Below are 25204 nucleotides of genomic sequence, written 5' to 3' on the forward strand. Positions count from 1 at the left end.
CTTGCTTTCCACCCACAGGTTGCCATTATCTCAAAGGTGAAATTTTAGCGTATGACTAAAAGGTCCTATAGCTGCAGCTTCATGATTCAGCATCTAACATCAATAACTCACAGTGAGATCACAGGCTCTCTGTGGAAGGTAGTGACATACTTGCCTTGTGAAAGGAAGCTTAGGGCATATTGAGAGTATTTTGAATTTAGACTTGTGTGGGCGTCAGACGTGTGTGTCTCTTAGCTGGGGCGGTGCAGAAGGGTCCTCCTTTGGGAAAAGCTCTCTGGGAAAGGTGAATTTGGGTCGTAAGTCCAGCAAATGCACATGCGGCCCCCCCTCCTGACCAGGGTTTCCAGAGTCACCCTGGGCAGGTGGGAAGCCTCTCTGCTTTCCGTGGAAAAGATTCCAGCTTGGTTCCGTGCCATTACCAAACACAAATGTGTTGATTTTTCTTTTTTGAGCTTCCAACCCTTGCAACCTTCCAAAAATAAATCAAACCAGCCATCAGGGCACCGAAATAATACTACTACTAATAAGCAGCTTGCCTAGACTTACATAAACAACACTTCTGAAGTCAACTTTGCCCCAGAGGTCTGAAACACTCTTTTTATGTAACCTGCTTACTAATAATTACTAGACTTGGGTGCATTAGCCCTGGAAATAGACTTTAATAGCAACTGCTAAAAACAAAAGACATGAAACGACAATAAAAAAATGTGCACCAACCAGAAAAACAGTTGGCAGCCTGCTCGGGGCTCAAGTGGAAGGCACCCCTCCGCCCCGCCGCTGCAGAGACGCCCCCACCCTCCTCGGAGCCTCCCACAGGATCAGAGTCGGCTCCGGACCCGCCCCGCCCTCCCCGCCCTCCCCGCCCTCCCCCTCCCTGCGCGGCCCTCCCCCTCCCCGCCCCGCCCCCTAGGCCGCCCGCCCCGCCCCCTAGGCCGCCCGCCTTCCGCGTGGCTCCGCCCCCTTCCGCTCCTCTCCCCGCGGGTCCTGGAGCCGGGGTCACATGGTCGGGGCAGGCTGATTTGCATAACCCAATGGCTGTGCGCATGCAAATGAGGCGGGTGGTGATTGGCTGCGGTCGGCCCCATAAGGCCGGCGAGGGGGCCTTTGTCCCAGTGGCTGCGGCGGCGGCGGGCGCAGGGGCGGGGCGGGCGGAGCGGGCCGCGGACGGGCGGGCGGACGGACGGGCGGACGGACGCGGTGCAGACGCCAGGCGCCGCGCGCCCGCAGAGGCCCGAGCAGCCCGCACGCGCGCCCTGGGGCGGACCCGCAGCTGCAATATGACTTTGGAGGAATTCTCGGCCGCGGAGCAGAAGAGCGAAAGGTAGGGCGGCGGCCTCCCGAGCGCCTCTCGCCCGCGCGGTCTGCGGGGCGCCTCCCGCCCGCCCCGGGCACCGCCCCCGAGGCGCCGGCGGACGGACGGGCGGACGGGCGGGCGGGCGGACGCGCCCCTCCCCGCGGGCCCTGGCGGCGGCGTCGGGGAGGGCGATGGGGTCGGAGGGCGGCTGGCGGGCCGGGCCTGGGCTGACGCGGCCGGCGCTGGCTCCCGGGCAGGATGGACAAGGTGGGGGACGCCCTGGAGGAGGTGCTCAGCAAAGCCCTGAGTCAGCGCACCATCACCGTCGGCGTGTACGAGGCGGCCAAGCTGCTCAACGTGTGAGTGGGGGCCCCGCCCCCCCCCCCCCCCCGGCGACCCCGCGCAGCCCCCGCCTGCCCCCGGAGAGCTCCCCACAAGGCGACCCCGGGGAGCCCCCCACCTGCCCCCGGGGAGTGAGTCTTCCACCTGCCCCGGGAGAGCCCCCCCGAGGCGACCCCGTGGAGCCCCCCCACTTGCCCCGCACCTGCCCCCGGAGAGCCCCCCCCCCCACCTGCCCCGGGGAGTCCCCCACCTGCCCCCTGGGAGTGAGTCCTCCACCTGCCCCCGCGGAGCCCCCACCTGCCCCCTGGAGAGCCCCCCCAGGCGACCCCGGGGAGCCCCCACCTGTCCTCGGGGGGGGCCCCCACCTGCCCCCGCAGAGCCCCTCATCTGCCCCCGGGGAGCCCCCACCTGCCCCCGTAGAGCCCCTCATCTGCCCCCGGGAGCCCCCCACCTGGCCCGGGGGCGGCGGGCGGGCGCGACCCTGGGACCCCGGGGCCCGCGCGCTCAGCCGCCCCCGCCGCCCGCAGCGACCCGGACAACGTGGTGCTGTGCCTGCTGGCGGCCGACGAGGACGACGACAGGGACGTGGCGCTGCAGATCCACTTCACCCTGATCCAGGCCTTCTGCTGCGAGAACGACATCGACATCCTGCGCGTCAGCAACCCGGGCCGCCTGGCCGAGCTGCTGCTCCTCGAGCCCCACGCCGGCCCCGCGAGCGAGGGCGCCGAGCAGCCCCCGGACCTGCACTGCGTCCTGGTGACGGTGAGGCTGGGGGGTGCGGGTTGGGGTGTGCACGGGGTCGGGGCCGGCCATCCTGGTGACGGTGAGGCTGGGGGGGGGTGCACGGGGTCGAGGGGTGGTGCACGGGGGAAGGGCCGGACCGTCCTGGTGACGGTGAGGCTGGGGGGGGGTGCACGGGGTCAAGGGGTGGTGCACGGGGGGGGGGGGTGCACGGGAGAAGGGCCGGGCCGTCCTGGTGACGATGAGGCTGGGCAGGGGTGCAGGGGTGCACGGGGCCCGGGGGGGGGTGGTGGTGCACGGGGTCGGGGCCGGGCCGTCCTGGTGACGGTGAGGCTGGGCAGGGTGGGGTGCACGGGGCCAGAGGTCCTGGTGACGGTGAGGCGGGGGGGGGGGTGTGCACGGGGTTGGGGGGTGGTGTACGGGGTCGGGGCCGGCCATCCTGGTGACGGTGAGGCTGGGAGGGGTGCACGGGGTCGAGGGGTGGTGCACGGGGGAAGGGCCGGACCGTCCTGGTGACGGTGAGGCTGGGCAGGGTGCAGGGGTGCACGGGGCCGGGGGAGGGGGGGTGGGCGTGCGCGGGGTCGGGGCGGGCCGTCCTGGTGACGGTGAGGCTGGGCAGGGGTGCAGGGGTGCACGGGGCCAGAGGTCCTGGTGACGGTGAGGCGGGGGGGGGGTGTGTGTGTGTGTGTGTGTGCACGGGGTCGGGGGGTGGTGCACGCGGTCGGGGGGTGGTGCACGCGGTCGGGGCCGGCCGTCCTGGTGACGGTGAGGCTGGGGGAGTGGTGCACGGGGCCGGGGCCGGAGGTCCTGGTGCCCGTGAGCCCCGGGGTCGGTGGCGGGGCTGAGCTCCTGACCGCAGCCGACAGGTGTGGCCCCATCCCGGGCGGGCGGGCAGGCCGGCCGGGACGTGTCCGAGCACGCGGGAGCCGCGGGGAAGGAGCCTCGTGAGTCAGCACGGCGGCCCCTCCCCACCTCCGCGGCGCTGGCGCTGCCTCCCGTGACCGACTCCCTTAGCAGGCAGATTAGGTTCAGCCAAATAAATTCCTGGCTCCCCCTCATTAAGGAGTCGGCCTCGTCCTCCAGCGCTCCAAGCTAAAAATAGAAGCGGTGTAGGAGACCGACCTTATTAATTCCCTAGAAATACATGAAGAGGACGGAATGGGAATTTTTTCTTTGCAATCTTGGATTTTTTTTTTTAATGGACCTCCCCCCCTCCCCCATGACTACCTTTGGTGGGAAGATAACTTGTGTTTCCAGAGATAAATAGGACAGTTTTGTCTTTTACATTCTACCACTTATGGGCTGGTCTAGGTAAGTGGCGGCCTAATCTATTTGTGTGTCCTGGAAACTACCACCCTGTCTTTGGGGAGGATGACCGGTGGCAGTTCCAGCGAACTGTTAGGGGCTCGGGGCTCGCCTCTCCCTGCGCTCGGGGCATGGAGATCTTTGTCCGAGCTGTTTCGCTCAGGTGGCTTCCAGGGGACAAGCCTGTGAATGCTACTCTCCTGCAAAAATGCAATAAACATCCTGCAGTCCCACGTTCGCGGTGCGGAGGGCTGCACCCATGCATGCTTGCAGGGTGTGCTTTAGAGCATTACGTAGTGATTTCCCCAGAAATCAGCTACCAAGAAAAATTGATCTTTTTATGGTTGTAACTGGTCTCTTGTCACACAGCCAAAGTACAGAATGCTCAAGTTGTCTTTCCCTCGAAATGAGTGTAATTATTAGTAAATGCTGCCTTTTTTTCCTTTTTTAATAGTAAATGTATTTTTTTTTCTCAATTTGTTTCCAGAATCCCCATTCCTCACAGTGGAAGGATCCTGCCTTAAGTCAACTTATTTGTTTTTGCCGGGAAAGTCGCTACATGGATCAGTGGGTTCCAGTGATTAACCTCCCTGAACGGTGATGGCATCTGAATGAAAATAACTGAACCAAATTGCACTGAAGTTTTGAAATACCTTTGTAGTTACTCAAGCAGTTACTCCCCACACTGATGCAAGGATTACAGAAACTGATGTCAAGGGGCTGAGTGAGTTCAACTACAGATTCCGGGGGCCCGGAGCTAGATGACTTTGCAGATGGAAAGAGGTGAAAATGAAGAAGGAAGCTGTGTTGAAACAAATACAAGTCAAAAGGAACAAAAATTACAAAGAACCACGCAGGAAGGAAAACAAACTATGTATTAATTTAGGATGGTTGAGTTACATTTAAATAAACCAAATGTGCTTTGTTAAAGTTCAAATGTGCAGCAGTAGCTTGGGTATTTTTGGTTTATATGCCCTCAAGTAAAAGAAAAGCAGAAAGGGTTAATCCTATTTTAAAACCATATTTTATTGTATTTTGATGAGATGTTAAATTCTCAAAAGTTTTATTATAAATTGTACTAAGTTATTTTATGACATGAGAAGTTATTTATGCTATAAATTTTTTGAAACACAATACCTGCAATAAACTGGTATGGAATAATTGCATCGTTTCTCAGTGTGTGCTTTTGTTTCTTTTAAGTTAGAATGTATTTTAAACAAGTTTTTTTATATGGAAAAATTAAAAAACCCTTCTGAAATCATCTATCTGTAGTATATGTGTCTCTGCATGGAAAACTAGGTGTGCATGTATGTATATGTTTCTGCTTCTAGACGTTTGTGCTGGACGTGCATAGTTTTATTACTTTAACAGACATTTTACTGGTGCCCTACTCTACACTATGTCCAAAGTCCAAAAACCAAAGGTGGTTTAAGAGGAGTTGGGGTTGCAGTTAGGGAAGTGTTAGAGATTACACTTGCAAAAAAAAAAAACTGAATAATTATTGTTTGGTGACCCCAATGTCCTAGGAAGCATAAATGCAAAATGCTAAGGAAGCAAAGAGGAGCAAGTGATCCAAGTTACTTGCAAGACCAGAGAAGTCTCACAGTGGAGAGATCACTTTCTGTGGGTCTTTAAACTCGAGTTTCATTTCCCCAGCTAGAGAGGAAAAGGATGTTGGTGGCAGCAACACTGGTCTGTGCCAAGGTGTGGAAGCCCTGAAAGACCAAACCCTGCGGAGGGAACAAAGGCTGGTTGTGGGCGCCTCCGGTGCAGAGGGGAAGGCAGAGATCAGGTGGGGGGGGCGGTTAGGCCCGGCTCCCTAGGCATCCTGTGTCCCCCTGCAGGGGGCTCCTAGGGCATCCTGTGTCCCCCTGCAGCAGGGGCTTCCTCCCGTAAACTGGGGACTCAGCAGAGGCCTTCACGCCGGGAGTGACGGGACCAGTGTTCGGGGGAGATAACACGGGGCTGAAAGGGGGTGCTGGGATAAGAGGCTGGAGGTGACGATCAGGGAGGGACCAGCAGTCCAAGGCTGTGCAGCTTGCAGAGCCGCGTTTAAGGAACAAACAGGGACCTGGCCTGGGAAGGCTCCCGGGGCCTCCTCTGGGGAGCTCCGGGTCTCTCTGCGGAGCATCCCTGCCGCGGTTTCAGGGCTCTGCTTAAAGTAGAGGAGACGCGGGAGAAGAGCGCGAGACCGATGAGAGGCTTCAGCAGGACAGTCCCCTCCGGGCTGGAGCAGCCGCCCGTAACCAGCGGCAGCCGTCCCCGTGGGCGCCGCCGAGGAAAGCAAAAGTGCTTACTGAGGAGAAGCCGAACATAGCTTCGGTCCGCAGGATTTTTTTTTGTTGTTGTTTTTGCCTATTTGGCAAATGGCACCCCGCACAGCTCCCCCGCCATCCGTCTCCCGTCCTTGTCACGACTACGTGGAATTATAGGAAAAAATAGTCGGGAGAGAAACCAAACCAACTAATGGTAACAAAAGTTCCAAGTTTCTGCGACTTATGAATAGCCTAGACCCAGGAGCCCTTCACCTCGCAATTGTCTCCGCTTTTTCACGTCTGCTAGAAATGTGGGCTTTTAGGCCTTGTTTTTTTTTTTTTTTCTTAAAGGTTTATTTATGATAGACACAGAGAGAGAGGCAGAGACACAGGAGGAGGGAGAAGCAGGCTCAATGCTGGGAGCCTGACGTGGGACTCGATCCCAGGACCTCGGGGCCATGCCCTGGGCCAAAGGCAGGCGCTAAACCGCCGAGCCACCCAGGGATCCCCTAGGCCTTGTTCAAGCTCATTGCATTTTATTTCAGCTGGTGCCCGGTCCAGAACGGAAGTGGCATATAATACGTGTTTTATCGAAAGATGGAGCACAGGGAGTTTTGAATAGGATTTTCTTATCTTCCTAAGGATTTTCAATCCTCTTCTGCAGTTGCTTGAGTAAGAACCCTGGCACAGGGGCGCCTGGTGGCTCCGTCGGTTAAGCGGCTGCCTTCGCCGGCTCAGGCCGTGATCCCGGGTCCTGGGATGGAGTCCTGGGGCAGCTCCCTGCTCAGCGGGGGCCGGGGGGCTGCTCTCCCTCTCCCTCTGCTGCTCCCCCTGCTCGCGCTTGCTAGCTCGCTCTCTTTCAAATAAATAAATAAGACTTAAAAAAATTTTAAAAAAACCCTTGCAAAAACGAGTGACTTAAGCCAGGAAAGCAGAGATGAGGGCAGCAGTGTTGGTGTAAAGACCACGGAGCGCTGCCAGCACCAAGTCCTCTGCGTCTCGTTCCCATCTGTAAAATGGAGGTAAAATGACCCAGAATTGTTCCCTCTTCTACAAAACCATACCTTCCCCGGACGTAAGAGCTCATGTCGGCTTCACGACTGCAGCCCAAGGTCTAGTGCTCTTCTCAGCAAGCCGTAGGTATTGCATTAATATCTGTTGACTCAACGAATGATCTAGAAATAAATGCAAACCACCTGGCTCCTGAGCGGTGCTCAATGGGGCCCATTCCTGAAACGCAAGTGACAGCAATCGGGAGCCTAAAGATCCTCACACAGGCTTCCCTGATGCCTTAAAACATGTTTGTTTTGAGAAAGGGGGAGTTTCAAATCTATAAATTCATAGAGCTTAGAGATACGAAGCCGCAGTATCCGTTCTTCAGATTGTTTTGTTTCGGGAAGATCCCAACAATAAAGCAAAACTGTTTTTTTTTTTTTTTTTTTTTGCTTTTTAATTCTGTTGTTATTCTGACAGCATAGCACAGTTAACGCGGCCTTGAGAACCCCACTCGTTGAAGCAGTGGAGTCGATTGGAAGCAAGCGTGCAATTCCCTGGGCAACGTCTGCCTCTGACTGATGTTAATATTCTTCACTTGTTGCCGTAAGTGCTACTAAGCCCACTTATTGCAAGTAGGTGGAAATGTCACCGCAGGAACAAAAGGCCCTTCGTCTACCCCCGGGGTGTTGTATGTGGAAAATACCTATATCCCCCCCCCCCCGCAACTTCGCTTCAGCGTCCAGGGAGGCGGCGGCGGTGTTTACGACGATCAACCGAGGTCCCCACTAAGTTAAACTTCTGTAATAAAGGGACTCCTGAAGTAACGGATCTCCTATAATATATCATTTCCCAATTAAATAAAAAGGGGTTATTTCTAGGAAAGAGCACTTTGGTCCTGCCAACGGAAGCAGCATTTCCAAAGCATCTTTTGAGATGCTTTACTGTAACGCTTGTGAAATCATCGTTTCCTTAATTGTCAACTCTACATATTAAATTTTATTCTTTGACATGTGGCAATAGGCTGCAGGCAGCGAGATGGGTGTCTTTGAAACGGACAAAACTCCCGACGGCGTGATTTAATGTGGGACCAGCGTCCCTGAAATTGAATCTTTTTCTTTCTTTTTAACAATCCTTAGAAAAACTTAAGAAACTCTGCAAAAAGCCTGAATTCATGAAGAACACCAAGAAATACGTAGGGAGTGTTCACTCTGGGCAAGGAACCGGGTGGTTATGGTGGGAAAATCAGGCACCTACTCTGGCCTCAAGGAACCTCAAGCAACGAGACCCGAGACCCGTACATCAAAGATCTGATCGAAAGCAGGGAGCGCCGGGTAACAGGAAAGGCCCAAGGAACTGCGAGTGGGAGAAGCCTCTGGAGGGCCCACGGGGATGGCGGGGAGCCCTCCCATCAGACACGGGCTCTGTATTTTTGCAAACCACAGAAATTACTTAATTGACTATGGATCTGGTCCTGCGACAGGTGCTACAGAGGTTACGTAGATGCAGCCGAGGGGGCTGTTTGACCTTGGGGTTACAATCAAATAAGAAAAATCAAGATCGGCCCATTTATTCCTTTGACACTATTGATTGAAAGGAGGTGCCTGGCATCCTGTGTTAGGTCCTGGGGTACGAAAGGGAGAAAGCAAGGTCCCTGCCTCCAGTGGCGATGCCTGACGACGGAGGCAGGGGTGGGACGCAGGACGTGATGATGTGAGTGCTCCCGGGGGAGCTTGCCGGCCAGTGAGCCCAGCGGGATGGGGTCCTCCCAGCAGACCCTGCAAAGTCCTAGGAGGGGCAGCTGCAGTCGGAAGGCATGGGGCGAGCTTCTGCGGCCAACGACACGCTCAGAGCCTACTACGGGCTGAGCGCGGCTCTAAGCTCTTCACTCCCAGCGACCGTGAAGTGGGGACTACTTGGAAGATGAGGAGCCTGGGACGCAGAGGGGGAGTCTGCCCAGAGCCCCGCTGCCAGGAAGCCCCAACCCCAGGGCGCAGACGGAGGCAAGCCGGCTCTAGGATCCACATTTTTCCGACAATAGATGATGAACTGGGAAGGCTGGTGGGAGCCAGGCCACGAAGGGCCCTACAAGTCAGCGTTTTCAATCACTTAATTAAAAAAAAATTGTTTTTTAAGACTTTAAAGGTAACCATTAACACTGGGGGAAGAGGCAGGTGCTGTCACTAGAGTGAGAGGCGAGGAAAAGATGCGAAGGCTCCCGAGGTCCGTGCAAAACCTGGCAGCTAAGAGAAATCTGGCAGGCAAATGCTTAAATTTTTAAAAAATCAGTTGTCAACATTCACACAAGGAGGCATTTTTTAGAAGAATTCTGATTTCTATTACCATACATGGCAACACCCGGGAGCCGGGAGGCGCCTCCCTTTAGACGAGGACTTCGTGTTTGCCCCGGGCCTCACCCCTTGGGCTTCCCGTCCTAATCCTTTTGAGCACAGGGTTCAACTTTCCCCCCAACAATTCACATCTCTCTGCCTGGGGCTCCGGGTTTTGCTGTATAAAGTGAGGTGTTTGCATTGTCAGATTTTCTCAATTGTCCTGCTGACAGTAAAGCCCCAGGGCTTCAGGACCCTCCCGGAGCTTCAGGTTGAATGGGGCCCAGGGCAGGCTCAGCTCCAGGCAACTCATTAGGGGAGCGTGAGAGGGCTCGAGGCTCTCCCCCCCCCACCCCAGAAGGTCAGCAGGAGCCCCACAGACCCGGGGTGGGGGGGGCCTCCCTGACGCAGGCCCTGGGGGCTGAGCGGGGCCTTCTCTGCCTGGCCCAAGAGATTCCAGGAGGAGCTGTGACCAAGAAGGATGTGCTCCAGGAGGACACAGATTTGCTAGTTTCCTACGGGGACTGTCGCTGAGTCTCGGGACGCCCCGCACCCTGAGCGGCCCTGAGCCACTGAGCAGCCATCTGCTGTGCACTGGACGTGCCTCGGTGGGATGGGAGGACCCTGCTCAGCTTATCCCCAGCCCAGCCTGGGAGGACCCTTCCCAGCTTGTCCCCAGCCTGGGATGGGGGACCCGGCCCAGCTTGGTCCCGGCCCAGGCTGCAAGATGGGAGCTGGGCAGGGAGTCAGTTCATATTTTTTTCTTTCTTTTTTTTTTTTTTTTTAGTTCATATTTTTCTGATAGCACTTTGTGGCTATAACACACTTTCACATTTTACTTTTTTATGAAGATTTTATTTATTTCTTCACGAGAGACACAGAGGCAGAGGCACAGGCCGAGGGAGAAGCAGGCTCCCCGCAGGGCCCTACGCAGGACTCGATCCCAAGACCCAGGTCACGGCCTGGGCGCCCCCGCTGAGCCCCCTGGGGGCTCTGCCTTCACATTTATTGACTTGGTTGCTCGCTGAAGCAGCTGAGGCTTGGAGAGGCTCCCCCAGGGTCACAGGGTGAGGAAGAGCGAGCCTCAGGGTGTTACGGTGAAGTCCGGGCATCTGTCCGAGGCGGGGGTGGGGGCCGCAGGGTCAGCCTGGGGGACGGGACCAAGTGGATCTGAGCCTCCTGGGAAGTGGGCAGCGCCTCGGCTAAAGGAGCCCCCCAGGACACGGTCCCCCACCGCGCTCTCCCTCGTCCTGGACCTCATCACCGAGGGGTGGTCCGTGTGTCCCCAACGTGCTTTATCCTAACACGACGCCTACGGCCAAGTGTCCGGGAGGAACCTACTACGCGCACTTTCTCGGCATCACCCCCTAACTCCGATGGCCTCCCCGTTCGTCATTGTACTGCGGTCACCCAGGCAATCCTTTCACGAGCATCGGCTCACCTGGAGGGGAGCCTCCTGACCTCAGGTCGCCCCCCGGCACGACCGTCAAGGACGGAGCTGGCCACACAGCCGGCCCTTACGGCCAGGAAGGCCTTGGTGGGGGGTGGCGGTCCTTGATCCTATAGCTGGAACCCGCGCAGGTTAGTGTACCTTCTCTGGGCCTCAGCGATTTCCCCTGTAAAATGGGAGAATGAACACAAGGCGTATTTCATTGGTTTGTTGCGAGGATTAAAGGGATCGTGTGTGGAAAACACTTAGGTCAGTTCCTGGAGGTGCCCGACACGTGTCACCTAATGACGATGACGCCTCCCACGAGTGATTTTCTGTGTATGCGTGCCTCGCAGGTATTCTACGTAATTACTCTGTATTTGCAAAGTAGAGGGTGAGTCAAAGAAAAAAGACCCCCCCCCCGGAACCTCGTAAGCCAACGGGGGGGACAGTGAGAAGCCAGCGTCCAATTAGACCGTGTTCATTTCGACTAAGCTAGTTTCTCCTCCGTTTCTGTTAATTTGGTTCTTCGTCGCTCTTACCAATTTGGGTGCCTTTTGTTTCTTTTTGTTGTCTGACGGCTGAGGCCGGGACTTCCAGTACCACGTTGAACAGCAGCGGTGAGCGTGGACGTCCCTGCCGGGCTCCGGGCCTGAGGGGAAAGCGCTCAGATCTCCCCCCATTGAGGATGACGTTTGCTGTGGGTTTTTCCAGACGCGGCCTTTATTCAGGTATATTCTTCAAGCCCACTTTGAGGGCTTTGATCGTGACTGGGTGTTTACTCTGTCAAATGCTTTTTTTCTGCATCTATGGACATGATCATACGGTTTTTATCCTTTCTCCTATTGATTTGCAAATGTCAAACCACTCTTGCAACCCAGGAAAAATCCCATTTGATCATGGTCCATGATACTTTTTACTGTATTATCGGATTTGGTTTGCTAGTATTTTTGTTAAGGATCTTTGCTTCTGTGTTCATCAGAGATCTTGGCCTGTAGTTCTCTTTGTGGCGTCTTTATCTCGTTTTGGGATAGCTGACATCATAGAGTGAATGTGGAGGTTTTCCTTCTACTTTTTGAAATAGTTTGATTAAATATTTAAATATCTGGTAGAGTTCACCTGTGAGCCATCTGGTCCTGGACTTCTGTTTGCGAGTAGTTTTTTGATTACTCATTTAATCTCCTTAATGGTAACTGGTCTGTTCAAATTTTTTGTTTCTTCCTGCTTCAGTTTTGGGAGGTTATGTTCCTAAGAATTTATCCATTTCTTCTAGGTTGTCTAATTTGTCTAACTTAGACATATATTCATAATATATGTCTTCATATATTATAATATTCTCTTAAATTCTCTTCATAATATTCTCTTAAAATTGTATTTCTGTGGTGTTGGTTGTTATTTCTCCTCTTTCATTTTTGATTTTTAGTCCTCTTTCTCTATTATGAGTCTGGCTAGAGGTTTATCCATTTTGTTAATTTTTTCAAAAAAAGAGCTCCTTGTTTCATTGACCTGTTATATTTGTGTGTGTGTGTGTGTGTGTGTGTGTTTTCTATACCATTTATTTCTGCTCTTCTTTCTTCATTCTGCTGGCTTTGGGTTTTGTTTTTCTAGTTCCTTTAGGTGTAAGGTTAAGTTGTTTATTTGAGACTTTTCTTGCTTCTTGAGTTAGGCCTGTGTTGCTATAAACTTCCCTCTTAGAACAGCTTTTGCTGTATCACAAGGGTTTTAGACCATTATGTTTTAATTTTCATTTGTTTCCATGTACTTTTTTATTTCTTCTCTTATTTTCTTGTTTGATTCATTTATTGTTTCGTAGGATGTTATTTAGCCTTCATGTATTTGTGGTATTCCCAGGTTGTCTTTTTTTTTTTTTTTTGTGGTTGATTTCTAGTTTCATAGTATTGTGGTCAGAAAAGATGCATGGTATGGCTTTGATCTTTTTGAATTTGTTGAGGCTTGTTTTGTGGCCTAATATGTGACCTATTCTGGAGAATGTTCCATGTGTACTTGAAAAGAGTATGTATTAGAATACATACTGTTTTATGGTGGAATGTTCTGAATATATCTTAAATCCATCTGGCCCAGTGTATCATTCAAAACCACCGTTTCCTTGTCGGTTTTCTGTTTGGATGATCCTTCCATTGAGGTGAGTGGGGTGTTAAAGTCCTTTACTATTGTCGTATTATTATTGAATAGTTCCTTTATGTTTGTTCTTAGATGCTACATGTGTTTTGGGTGCTCCTATGTTGGGGACATAAATACTTACAATTGTTATATCTTTTTTTTTTAAGATTTGTTTTAGACAAAGTGAGCACAAGCAGGGGGAGGGGCAGGAGTGCAGGAGACCCTCAAGCAGACTCCCTGCTGAGCATGGAGCCTGACACAGGGCTCGATCTCACAACCCTGAAATCATGACTGAAGTTGAAACCAAGAGTTGGACACTCAACCAGCAGAGCAACCCAAGCACCCCAATTGTTATATTTTCTTGTTGATTTGTCCTTTTTATGATTTTATAGTGTCCTTGGCTCTTTTTACAGATTTTGTTTTAAAGTCTTTTCTGTCCAATATAACTATCTTGACAGCCATCTGCATGATAAATATTTCTCCATCCCCTCACTTTCAATTTGCAGGTGTAGTTAGGTGTGAAATGAGTCTCTATTAGGCAGCATATAGATGGGTATTGTTTTTCTATCCATTCCATCATCCTTTGTCTTTTTCTTTCTTTTTTTTTAATCCGCTGTCTTTTGATTCGAGCATTTAGTCTACTTACATTCAAAGTAATTGCTGATAGGTATGTATTTATTGCCATTTTATTATTGTTTTGTGGTTTTCTTTTTTTCTCTTTCATGGTTTGCTGGTCTTCTTTAGTGATATACGTGGATTCCTTATTCTTTGTTTTTTGCATATCTGTTACTCCTCTTTGATTTGTGACTACCATTTGGTTTATATGTAACATATTCTGCATCTAGAGATCTATATGAAGCTGATGGTTGCTTAATTTTAAACTCATTCTGTACCCCACTCCATGTTTCAGATATTTGATATCATATTTTACATTCTTCTATTTAGTGCTTCTCTTGACCAATTTTTACAGATATATATTTATTTTTGCTTTTGTGCTTCATATTTTTCTTACTCTTACTTGCAGCTTTTGTTTTCCATTCAGGGTCCCCCCCCCCTAACATTTATAGTAGGGCTGATTTAGTGTTCATGAGTTCTTAACTCTTGTCTTGGAAACTCTTATCTTTTATTCTGAATGATAGCCTTGCTGGATAGACTTTTAAGATTTTATTTCTTTTTTTTTTAAGATCTATCTATCTATCATCTATCTATCTATCTATCTATCTATCTATCTATCATCTATCTATTTAATTTATGAATGATAGACCTAGAGAGAGAGAGAGAGGCAAAGACACAGGAGGAGGGAGAAGCAGGCTCCATGCTGGAAGCCCGATGTGGGACTCGATCCCGGGTCTCCAGGATCGCACCCTGGGCCAAAGGCAGGCACTAAACCACTGAGCCACCCAGGGATCCCAAGATTTTATTTCTTTAAGAGAGTGAGAGGGTGAGTGCATGAACAGGGGGAAGGGTAGGGCAGAGGGAGAAGAAGTAGGGAGCAGGGAGCCTGATGTGGGGCTTGGTCCCAGGACCCTGAGATCATGACCTGGGCCAAAGGCAGATGCTTAATTGGCTGAGCCACCCAGGCGCCCCTAGATGGACTATTCTTGCCTGAAGATTTTTCCCTTTCCACACTTTAAATATATTGAGCCACTGTCTCCTGGCCTGTAAAGTTTCTGCTGAAAAGTCAGGTGATAGCCTTATGCGTTTCCTTTGTATATAACTGTTTTATTTTCTCTTGCAACCTTTAAAATTATCACTATTTTTTTTGTCATTTTAATTACTATGTGGCTTGGTGTAGACCTGGGTTGAATATGTTGGGGGATCTTTGTGCCTTCTGAATCTGGATCTCTGCTTCTCTTCCCAGATTCAGGATATTTTCAGCTATTTCTTCAAATACATTTTCTGTACCTCACCTGCCTTTTCTCTCTCTTTTCCTTCTGGGATCCCTATAATGTGAATGCTAATTCTGCTTGATGGTGTTGCTGAGTTCTCCTAAGTCTATTCTCATTTTGCAGCATTTATTTTCTCTCACCTGTTCAGCATGTTTCCCCATACCCTATCCTCCAGGTCACTGATATGCCCCTCTGCTTCCTGTAGCCTACTATTCCAACTGTTGTATTTTTAATTTCATCTGTTGAGTTCTTCATCTCTGACAGGTTATTTTTTTAAATCTCTTTGTCAAGGGTCTCACTGATGTCCTCTACCCTTTTCTGAAGTCCAGTAAGTGTCTTTATGATCATTACCTTAACTTCTCTATCAGGCATATTACATATTTCTGTTTCCACTTATATTTCCTGCTGTGATTTTTGTCTTGTTCTTTCAGAACCAACTTCTTTATAATAGCATTTACCACATTCAGTAGTAATTTATCTGGTTATCTCCTACAGCCCAACCCTATAACTCCTTCCCCAACTATCCTGGGAGATCCTTGTCTTTTCTGGGTTTATCCTAGGACAAATTTAGCACAGGACTAGTAGGAACTACTACATTCCTCATAGGACTTCGACAAATGAATGAATTCTTCTTTGTCCTGCTTCTAAAAACCAAATGTCCTGTTATTCACCTTTAATATTTGAGGGAGCTATTTTTCTTTTTTGTAGTTAGTTATGTTTTTGAACTCTTATGTAGGCATTGTTGGAGTTTTGCTCTCTTAATTCTATTAATTGCCTATATATCAAATACCTTTCTGCAATTCATTTTTCCTTAAACATTTTTTCCAGTCCTGCCGGTGAGTCAGTAGCTGAAGTATCAGGAAGTGATTTTTAAAATATCTTTTAAATACCTATAATTACATACAGCAAACCCACATATCCTTCCCTGACCCCATACTCTAGACTTTGATCCTCCTATTTTTAATTCAAGGAAAAAAATGTAAAATGACCTGGAGTGGAAATGGCAAAATGTAACTGAAAGTGCATTGCTCTCATCTCTCAAATTTGTATGAAATTTAAAGCTAGAAGAAATACTAATAATTACCCAGGCTTCATCCTTTTCTCAAATCCTTTTTTTCTGAAAACAGGATCAGAAGTCCTAAAGGTCCTTAGGTTGCCTAGCAAATTAGTGGCAGTTGGACTAGAACTTGTACTTCCTGATTCCAGGACACGTGTTCTTTCTTTTACATCATACTAACTGTTCATGAAAAAATTCAGTGTTTTTGAAAGGCCTATCAAATATGCATTTGGATCTCTTCAAGCTTCTATTTCCTCATATGTAAAGCAGGGATAATAATAGGAACTACATCATGGGTTTGTTTTGAGAATTTTTAATTGAAGTGTGGTTGACACATGTTACATTAGTTTCAGGTGTACAACATAGTGATTCCACATCTCCGTGTATTATGCTATGCCTGCAAGAATAGCTGACGTCTGTGGCTATATGATGACATTATAATACTGTTGACTATATTCTTTGCGCTGTACCTTGTATCTCAGTGACCTATCAATTCCATAACCAGGAGTCTGTACTTCCCACTTGACTTTATCCTTTTTGCCCCATCCCCTAATCACCAGATTCTTTTCTGTGTTTATGGGTCGGTTTCTGTTTTTGTTTTTGTTTTTTAATTTTGTTAGATTCCACATATGAGTGAACTCACATAGTGCGTGTTTTTCTTTGACTGGCTTATTTCACTTGGTGTAATACCCTCCTAGATCCATCCATGTTATTGCAAGTGGCAAGATTTCATTATTTATAGCTGAATAATAAACCATTGTGTGTGTGTGTGTGTGTGTGTGTGTGTGTGTATGCTACTTCTTCTTTATCCATTCATCTACCCATAGACGCTTGGCTGCTTCTCTAATTTGGCTATGTTGCAGCATAATTTACAATAGCCAAGATATGAAAGCAATGAAATGTCCATGGATAGATGAATATGAATATATATTTATATAAAATGATGGAATATTATTCAGCTATAAAGAATGAAATCTTGCCATTTGCAACAACATGGATGGATCTATGATATTACACTAAATGAAACAGTGTAATTTCAAAGTCAGAGGACAAATGCCAATATTATTTCACTCATATGTGGAATTATGAACAAAGGAAAAAAAGAGAAACCAAAACAAAACCCCAGACTCTTAACTGTAGAGAACAAACAGATGGCTACCAGAGGAGAGGTGGGTGGAGGAATGGGTGAAATAGGTGAAGGAAATTAAGAATACACTTGTCTTGATGAGCATTGAGTGATGTATAGCATTGCTTAATCATTATATTGTACGCTTAAAACTATGTCGACTATACTAAAATTAAAATTTTAATACTACAATAAACATAAGGGTGCATATATATATTTTTATTTTATTTTTTTGCATATATCTTTTTAAATTCGTGTTTGTGTTTTCTTTGCATAAATACCTAGTAGGGGAATTACTGGACGATATGGTATGTTGACTCTTAATTTTTTGAGGAACCTCCATACTGTTTTTCACATTGTTGCATTGATTTGCATTCCTACCAACCGTGTAAGAGGCTTCCTTTTCTCTACATCCTCACCCCCACACGTTATTTCTTTTGAGTCTAGTCATTCTGACAGGTGTGAGGTGGTATCTCACTGTGGTTTTGATTTACATCTCTCTGATGTTGGTAATGTTGAGCACCGCTTCATGTCTGTTGGCCATCTGGATGTCTTCCTTGGAAAAATGTCTATTCGGGCCCCTTATCCATTTTTAATTGGTGTGTGTGTGTGTGTGTGTGTGTGTGTTGAGTTGTATAAGGTCTTTATATATTTTGAACATTAATCCCTTATCAGATACATCATTTGCAAGTATCTTCTCCCATTCAGTAGGTTGCCTTTTCATTTTGTTTCCTTCACTATGCAAAAGCCTTTTATTTTGCTGTAGTCCCAATAGTTTGTTTTTGCCTTTGTTTCCTTTCCCGGAGGAAAGGAAATGGACTGATGTTAAAGAAATCATTGCCTGGGTTTTCTTCTAGGAGTTTTATGGTTTTATGTCTCATTTTTAGGTCTTTAGTCCATTTTGAGTTTGTATATGGTATAAAAAGTAGTCCAGTTTCATTGTTTTTGCATTCTTTCCCAGCACGATCTAACAGAGACTGTTTTCCTCATTGTACATTCTTGCCTCCTTTGTCATAGAATGACCATATAAACATGGGTTTATTTCTGGTTTTTCCATTCTGTTCACATGCCAGCTTTTACTTAGGCTTGTCCTTAACCTGGTCCTAGGGGACATTAATGCTCCAGTCTATCATTGTCTGGAATGAAGCAGGTACTGCTGGCCAGGTTTTTCCAGGGTGTGACTGCCTTAGGCCTGCCCCTAATATATCAACTTATGGATCCACAGGGCCCTTATGATGTCACAGGATGACTATCTTATGGACCAGATTTAAAGTCTTTTAGTGAATAGGGCTGTCACTTTTCTCTAAACAGATTGTGTGTGTGGTAGGATGGGGACGGGGGTGGCGACTGGATCTAGAGACCAGCAGTAGCAACTTGCACATAGATGTTTTGGTTGCACAGTTCTTAGACTTCTAAACCTGGGATCTTACCATTCTGTATCTCAATGATTTCAATTACTTGTTTTTATAATTGATGATCTAGAATTTATAGGCTATAGGTATGCTTCATGTGTATAATTCTCGATGATCTACAACTTCTAACTTTTGCCCCTTTATGCTAAGCTTTGCTCTTTCCATAGTTCTCTTTTGTAGTTCCAGTGATCTTCTACTAACCATTAAGTCATTAGCATTTTAGGATGAATTTGTTTGGATTGTATTTTCCTTCAGGACAAAGAAAACACTGTTTTCTGAAAAAAAAAAAACTGATAGTTGAAGTGGGGGTTCCTGAGACCAACTGTACATGTTTGCCCAGGGCTGGCCTACAATTAAGTGGCCTTAGTAGGCATGGATGGCTCTGATAAGGAGACAGTAACTAGAGCAACAGAAGGCTCATCTGAAGGCACGAATCATCATTGTTTGCTGCCTGGTCCATAACCAGACAGTCACTGGCCACCTTTTTTCCCTTTCTGGATGATGATGTTCTTCCTTCATTCCACGGGAATCTTGGCCCTAGGAGAAGGAACTAAGGAGGAGTAGGGTACCTTTGGCACACACTTGGTGAATATGAGTCATTGGGAGTGTAATGGCCTTTTCATTTACCTGTTTCCATGGTCACAGTTGTGTCTCAGGACAGGAAATAGCCCTCACACATTAGATGTCGTATCATTCCTCTTTAATAACCTCCACTGCCTTCCAGTTGCTTACAGGATAAACGGGTACTATGGGAGCACCCTGCACCCTGGTTTTGAGGCCACTCTCCTCTTCTTCCTTCACTTCCTCCCAAGACTTCATTCCAGTGCTTACAAAGTTTCTCTTTTCTCAAGACCCAAAGGTTTCCTTTGGAAACCTTCTCAGACTTCACTGATAACGGAGCTGCTTCTCCTTCCTCTGGGATCTCACGGTACTGTACTCTGTTCACCTTCTCACGTGGTACTCTGATTACTAGTTTATGCACCTGCCGTTCCCACCCACCTTACTCCGGACTGTGAGCTGTGCTCAGGCTGGTGTGAGTCTTGCTCATTCGAGTGTCAGAGCCTGTGTTCAACTTCTGGTTCTCAGTAGGCGTTCAGAAAAGGTTAACTGAATGGAGGGAAAGGGAAGAGAACTGGTCTTCTATTAATTTATTCAGCAAACCACGGGTAGGATGATACAGTGAGGCACTGATCCATTGTTAAAGAGAACAACGTTTTAATGAAACTTCTTTCAAATCTGTGAAGTACATGTGAAGTAAATGCTTTTATTCTTTCCATAGGACAGATTTCCAAACAATGATCACAGTGCTTAGGTTAATAAGATGCTAGACAGATGAGTAGCCAAAGAATGCTATGAAATAACAAAATCCCTTCAACCATATATCAAACGCAGATTACTGAGACATCAAGTGAAGGATGTTTAGAGTTACATGACTAAAAACAAGACATTACAGGAATCAAGTCATAAAACTAGAAAAAGTTATGTAACAAAAGGGCCTTTCAAAAGCTATTAAATGAGCATACGTGATAGATGAACCGATTGTATATCTGAAGCAGCTTATAGCACCGACATGTTGGCAGGACCTGTAGAGGGGGTAGGCCGCTGGACCGAGGCATTGCTGGGGGGTTGGGGGAAGTTCCCACCATCATCTACTTTAAGCCTCCTGTTCTACAGATGGTGAAACGGGGGCCCAGCAAGATGAAGTGCCTTGTCCAAAGTCACATGACACAGGGACACAAGATTGACTGGAAAACACTCCAGGGCTACGATCCAGGCCGCCCAACTTTAGGTACGGGTTCTATTTTAATTTACACATAATTCTATTTGATGCATGTGTCTTGTTCCCATTAACAGCTCCACCATAAAAGAAATCAATACAATTCATAACACAATCCAATATTATATTTTATTGAGAAGGACTGACACGTACTGTACTTCATTTCTTGGGCCTCTAGAGATCTTCAATCAATAGCTGGAATAATCGGGTAACACTTCTGTTGGTTGTAAATTGGCTGAGAAGGTGGCATCTGAAGACAACGTTCAGCACCTCTTTTACTACCTAAACTAACCTATGCCTCAAAATTGCTAAATCATTGGTATAATTTCTTTGATAGTTTAAAGATTAGTAAAGTACAAAAACAGTACAGAAAGAAAGCAGGTCAGGCCCTTCCTTTAAAAGGTAATTATGGCACTTTGATTTTAATAAGGTAAGGAAATGTGAAAACCAGATTCTTTTTGGAAGAAAAAGTAACTACAACCTCCACCCTTGTGGACAACCTGGTAGTGTTTCTATAAAATACTTTGGAGTCAAGAAATTTTGCCATGGTCCTGGGGCCTCGATTGGACAGATTTATGCACTAACGAACATACAAGAATGAGAAAAAAGATCAGCGTTGACAGAAGCAGTATTAAAGACAAAAATATAATGAACCTATTTAAATAGCTTCCTAGATATGAAGCCAAGAAGCTGCACGTATATTATGTGATTAGTGTGTCTTTAAAGTGGTGCTTTGGGGAAAGAAACCCACCGCATACGGGGCATTTGTCCATTATCATAAACGAGCTGCTGCAGAACAGTTCAATCGTGGTTCATAAGTAGATTAAAGCCTGATAAATAAAAGTGACTTCTGCATATCCTATACATAGATTTTCTTAAATAGACATCTAGCTGTTAAGTAAATCAACGTTTAGCTACAATTTTTCCGCACTGGGTCCAGCGTCAAAGGATGGGATTTCACTTCTCTTGAACATGCCCTACGCCTAGTTAAGAGCTACAGGGCAGTCGTGCTCCTAGCCTTTATGATATCTGACTGGCAAAAAATGTAACCTCCCGGGACCTCAAGTCCATTCCTTACCCACTACAAGCATATCAACAAATAGAGAGCAAAACCTACGTGGCTCCCGTTGGCTAAAAAGAACATAATTCAGTACTAAAGAATAAACTTATGCTTGCTACTGAAGAGGTGCACAGATACCGAGTAGGTATGATAAAATTTCATAAAAATATTTAACAAGCTGCATTATAAATACTTAAGGAAAAATGTTAAAATCAGAATGAAAATACGATTAGTGTTCTGAAACCATCAGTAGAAAAATACACTTGTTAAAGGAAAAGGCCTCATGGAGTGAAGCGTTAAGTGTCATGTGTTTTTAGTGCACATTTCGAATGTCACCCCTCTCGCTCCTGAACAGGTGCCTGTAATTTTCTTGGAAACCGGGCGTGTTGCAAAACCAAGCGGGAGAAGTCAAGGGGTTAAGGCCAGTGGCATGATTTTTCACATGATGTTGGAAAAGTGAGGGCAGTTCATAATGTTGAAAAGATAGGTGGCTGGGGAAGTCCTGACTCGGTTTGAGCAGCTTAAAAATAGCCCTGCATCTGTTCAGCCCCAGTCAGCTTCAGACTCGGAACCCGGACGAGCGACTGTAGGGGCGGGGCAGGGTGGGGGCTTGCGTTGCAGAGCAAGAGCGTGTAGGACTAGGGGAAAGCGCTGTAAATAGTTCCATCTTGGGGGCTGGATCCTTTTGGAAGGTGAGCTTTTAATCCTTCATTAGTAGATATTTTCAGGAACTAAAGATGAATTAAAATATCAGAGGCTTGTGTATGGCGTGCGCCCTTAAGGGAGCGTTTTTCGTTTAGAAAAGGGGGCCCTTCCTCCCTCTTTGATAAAACTAAGATAACTCTGTGGCCTAGGAGATTCCTTGGGATGCCCACGGGCAAGCCCCAGGACTTGAGGGCTGCGTTCACACCCAGAGGAACATCCAGGAACCTGAGGACAGCTGCTGGCACCCTGACGCTCAAGTGTACCCCAGGTCTAAGCCTGCCCCGGGGGTGGGGACAAGCAGGGAACACGCCCCCCCCCCCCCCCCCCGGGTATTTGACAAATCTGATGACTTTGGCTCCTGTAGGGTTCTTTCAAAACGGTCCCCCCGTTGGGGCCGGGAGGTGAGCCTCACCTCTGTGAACAGCCGTCCTGGCCGGAGAGGCGAGCTGAAGGGCAGGGCAGAGAGGAGGAAATCACAAAGTTTGGCTAAGAAAAGCCCACGGCTTTCACACATTCTCGCTCTCTCTGCGCCGGGCTCCCGTGGACCCTCCTTTACTTTAAGCATCAAGGCGGACCTTCCCCTGCAGGGCACGTCCCCCTCACTGCAGAGGACACGAGCCCCCGGGGAACAGCTGCCCACAGTCCTGCCCGGGGCCTCTTCCCCTTCTCAAGACCCGCGATCGCTGAAGCCCAAAGGCTCCCTTGGGAAAACCTCAGAGGAGGGCCTGTAGTTCGGGTTTTAATTTTACTTGGTGCAGTTGATGAGCTTAAGAGGTCAGCAAGGAGTCTTCCTTACTCAGTTACAGTGGCTCCGGCCTTAGGACGTTCTTTACTTTTTGTACGGGAACTGCGTACATACGACAGGGCAGAGGCCTGGCTTCCGGAGCCGAGGAACCGAGAGACCTTTTAACAAGGAAATAAGCCTTGAGACGTGTTTATACAAAGACTTACACACACGGCGCTCCTCACCCAGGGACACGGTGCAGGTCGGCACAACCCTAGGATGATGTAAAGGCTTTAGGACTTAAGTCATCATGTTTTTGTTTTTGTTTTTGTTTTTCGAAATGGCCCAAACCAACTTTTCTTAAGCAGTAACCCAAGAGGACACCATAGTTATCGAGTGGAAAAGAAGACCGTTATTCCGTATTAAATCAGAAAAAGGTGTTTTAAAGAAAAGGCAACTTGGAAAAATAAAGACGTCGGAGTCGATTATTCCAAGTTAGAGTATTTTAGTTATTAGCAGTGGTTACCAGATAAGCTGAAGGTAAATTTCTTCCAAGGAGCTGCTCATAATTTGCTTTGTTGAGGAGAGGCGAGGAGCCCTTTCACTGTTCCTCTATAGGATGATGCAAGTTTTTTTATCCTTGAAAGGGTTTTCTGAGGTCGGTATCCCTATCAGCAAAGGGTCGCTCCTGGCATGCTCCTCACAGTAGGACATGAGGTCCGCTGATGCCTTTGAAACCTGACGTGTAGAAAAAAACCAAAGCAAACAGACATTAAAAGTAGAGTTGAGGGTGCACTTGATGGGACGGGCACTGGGTGTTATTCTATATGTTGGCAAATTGAACACCAAAAAAAAAAAAAAAAAAAAGCAGAGTTGAATGCGGGCCCATTGGGTGGAAGACGGTGGGGGTGATACTTCGAGAGCCAGCCTCAGTCTCCTCTATTACTTGTTAGTTAATAAGGGGAAAAGGCTCATAAATGGACAAATCTGGCAGCTCTGGCCTTGAGTGATCAGACTTCAAGGTCAGACAAAAGGACATCACCTGTCTCCTGGGGTGAGCACAGAGGACGTCCCCCCCCCCCCCAGCTGGCACGTATTCCTGCCAAAGTAATGGGAATCGGATCATCGCACACAGGTGGTATCCAAAGTGAGGACCCTTCTGCAAAACACGCGCCTGGATCCTTCCAAAACGGACTGTGTGCTGGGTTATCAGAGGATCCTAAATGTCATCGTCGTACTGTGGCCGTGAAGAAGGATGCCCTTGTGTTAGGAGCCAGGTGGTGAAGTAATCAAGGGGGAAGAGTGACCATGTCTGCGAACGACTTCCAACTGGTTTATTATTTTATTTTTATTTTTTTTTCCAACTGGTTTATTTAGAGGATGTGTGTTGTGTGGGTGTAGACCGAGAAGGCACGTGTGTCGAACTGTTAATCATTGGTGGATCTTGGCAAAGAGCCTATGGGTGTTTGTTGCTACAACGGACTATCCATAGACTTGAAATGTCTCAGAGGGTGGGGAGAGGGGACGTATACGTGCATCGGGGGACGTTGTGCCTTCGTTTGTATTTGATACAGGACTGGAATTCAGAACGGAGTTCAGGAACTGGATTCCTGGCTTGGAGTCAATACTCAGAGAGAGAGAGAGAGAGCGAGCGGGAGGGAGTCAAGCTCTAGAAGAGCTTCGACAGTCACTGTTAAACCCTGAGCTTGGGAAAATAAAAAGGAGAGACCAAACCCGAGCGGGAGGACTCCGTGCCTTCCTCTGGCAGGAGTTAAAAGTGGAAAATGCCACGCCTGGGTGGGATATCCCACAGAACCGTCAGCCCAGAGCCTCCAGGCAAGGAGCACGGGGCAGCTGGGGCCTGTCAACAGCATAGGCAGCCTCCTGTTTTGGAGACAGGTGACTCTCCCCAGGCCCGGAGGAATGTATCAGGTGACTGCTTCAGTCTCTAGGAGACAGCATTCGTCACGACATTCCAGGGCGTGCAATGCCGCGTCCCCTCTTGGGATTCGGGGGGCAAGGGCTGCGCAGCCAGGCGACCTTACAAATGCCTTCCCGTTTCTTCCAGAGCTCAACGAAGGCTGGCACTACTGCCCCTGGGTGCAGAACGTGTCCTTAAAATAGTCTACATGCATTTAAAAAGCAGCGCGCCCTTCACAAAGGAGGCCGTGCGCGTTGGCTCGCTGCCACGGCTACTTCACCCGTATTGATCACTCTGGAGCGTTCAGCGAACTCCAGAGGTACGACGAGGGTGTCCACCCGGACCCCCGTCCCAAGGCGGAACAGAGATCACGGGACCTGACGGTGCTCGTTCAGGGAAGGCAGGTGCCCGTCCTGGGTTTTAGGTTTTTCCGTCCCAACAAGCTTAACTCCGACCCTTTGGCTGCCCAGAGCTTTGGGAGACTCCCCGCTTGGCCTGGGAGGATCCCGAGCCCAAGCTGCCCTATGGGGCATTACCTTCCCTGAAACGTGGCCCAGCGTCTGCAGAGCAGAGGGGCCTCGTCCCCGCCGGCTTCTCACCTTTATTCTCTCGATGGAGGCTTCCATCCTCAGCTGTTGCACCGTCCTCCGTGCCTGGGCGATGTTGTTGGTGCTTGCTGTTTTGCTGGACATCTTCAACTCTTGTTTCTACCTGAAACCTGAA

General features: G+C 48.5%; 2 protein-coding genes across 3 annotated transcripts in view; one reads left to right on the forward strand and one right to left on the reverse strand.

Annotated features, from left to right (window-relative positions):
• The first annotated feature begins 1127 nt into the window (after nucleotides 1-1127).
• On the forward strand, nucleotides 1128-4848 carry GADD45A (growth arrest and DNA damage inducible alpha). Its single transcript, XM_055339229.1, has 4 exons — nucleotides 1128-1321; nucleotides 1552-1653; nucleotides 2164-2398; nucleotides 4170-4848. Exons 1-4 carry the CDS (start codon nucleotides 1278-1280, stop codon nucleotides 4281-4283), a joined length of 495 nt encoding a protein of 164 aa, XP_055195204.1. The 5' UTR covers nucleotides 1128-1277; the 3' UTR covers nucleotides 4284-4848.
• Nucleotides 4849-19538: 14690 nt separating this feature from the next.
• Nucleotides 19539-25204, reverse strand: part of GNG12 (G protein subunit gamma 12) — an 82242-nt gene continuing 76576 nt past the window's right edge. For both annotated transcript variants that reach the window (XM_055339616.1, XM_055339617.1), the window contains 2 exons: nucleotides 25081-25199; nucleotides 19539-23298 (listed from right to left, as the gene is read on the reverse strand). In XM_055339616.1, coding sequence (XP_055195591.1) covers nucleotides 23173-23298; nucleotides 25081-25173 — 219 coding nt within the window. In that variant the 5' untranslated portion in view covers nucleotides 25174-25199 and the 3' untranslated portion in view covers nucleotides 19539-23172. The remainder of the gene's footprint in view (nucleotides 23299-25080; nucleotides 25200-25204) is intronic.

Source organism: Nyctereutes procyonoides, unplaced genomic scaffold (assembly GCF_905146905.1).
Source record: "Nyctereutes procyonoides isolate TBG_1078 unplaced genomic scaffold, NYPRO_anot_genome, whole genome shotgun sequence".
NCBI classification, from domain to species: domain Eukaryota; kingdom Metazoa; phylum Chordata; class Mammalia; order Carnivora; family Canidae; genus Nyctereutes; species Nyctereutes procyonoides.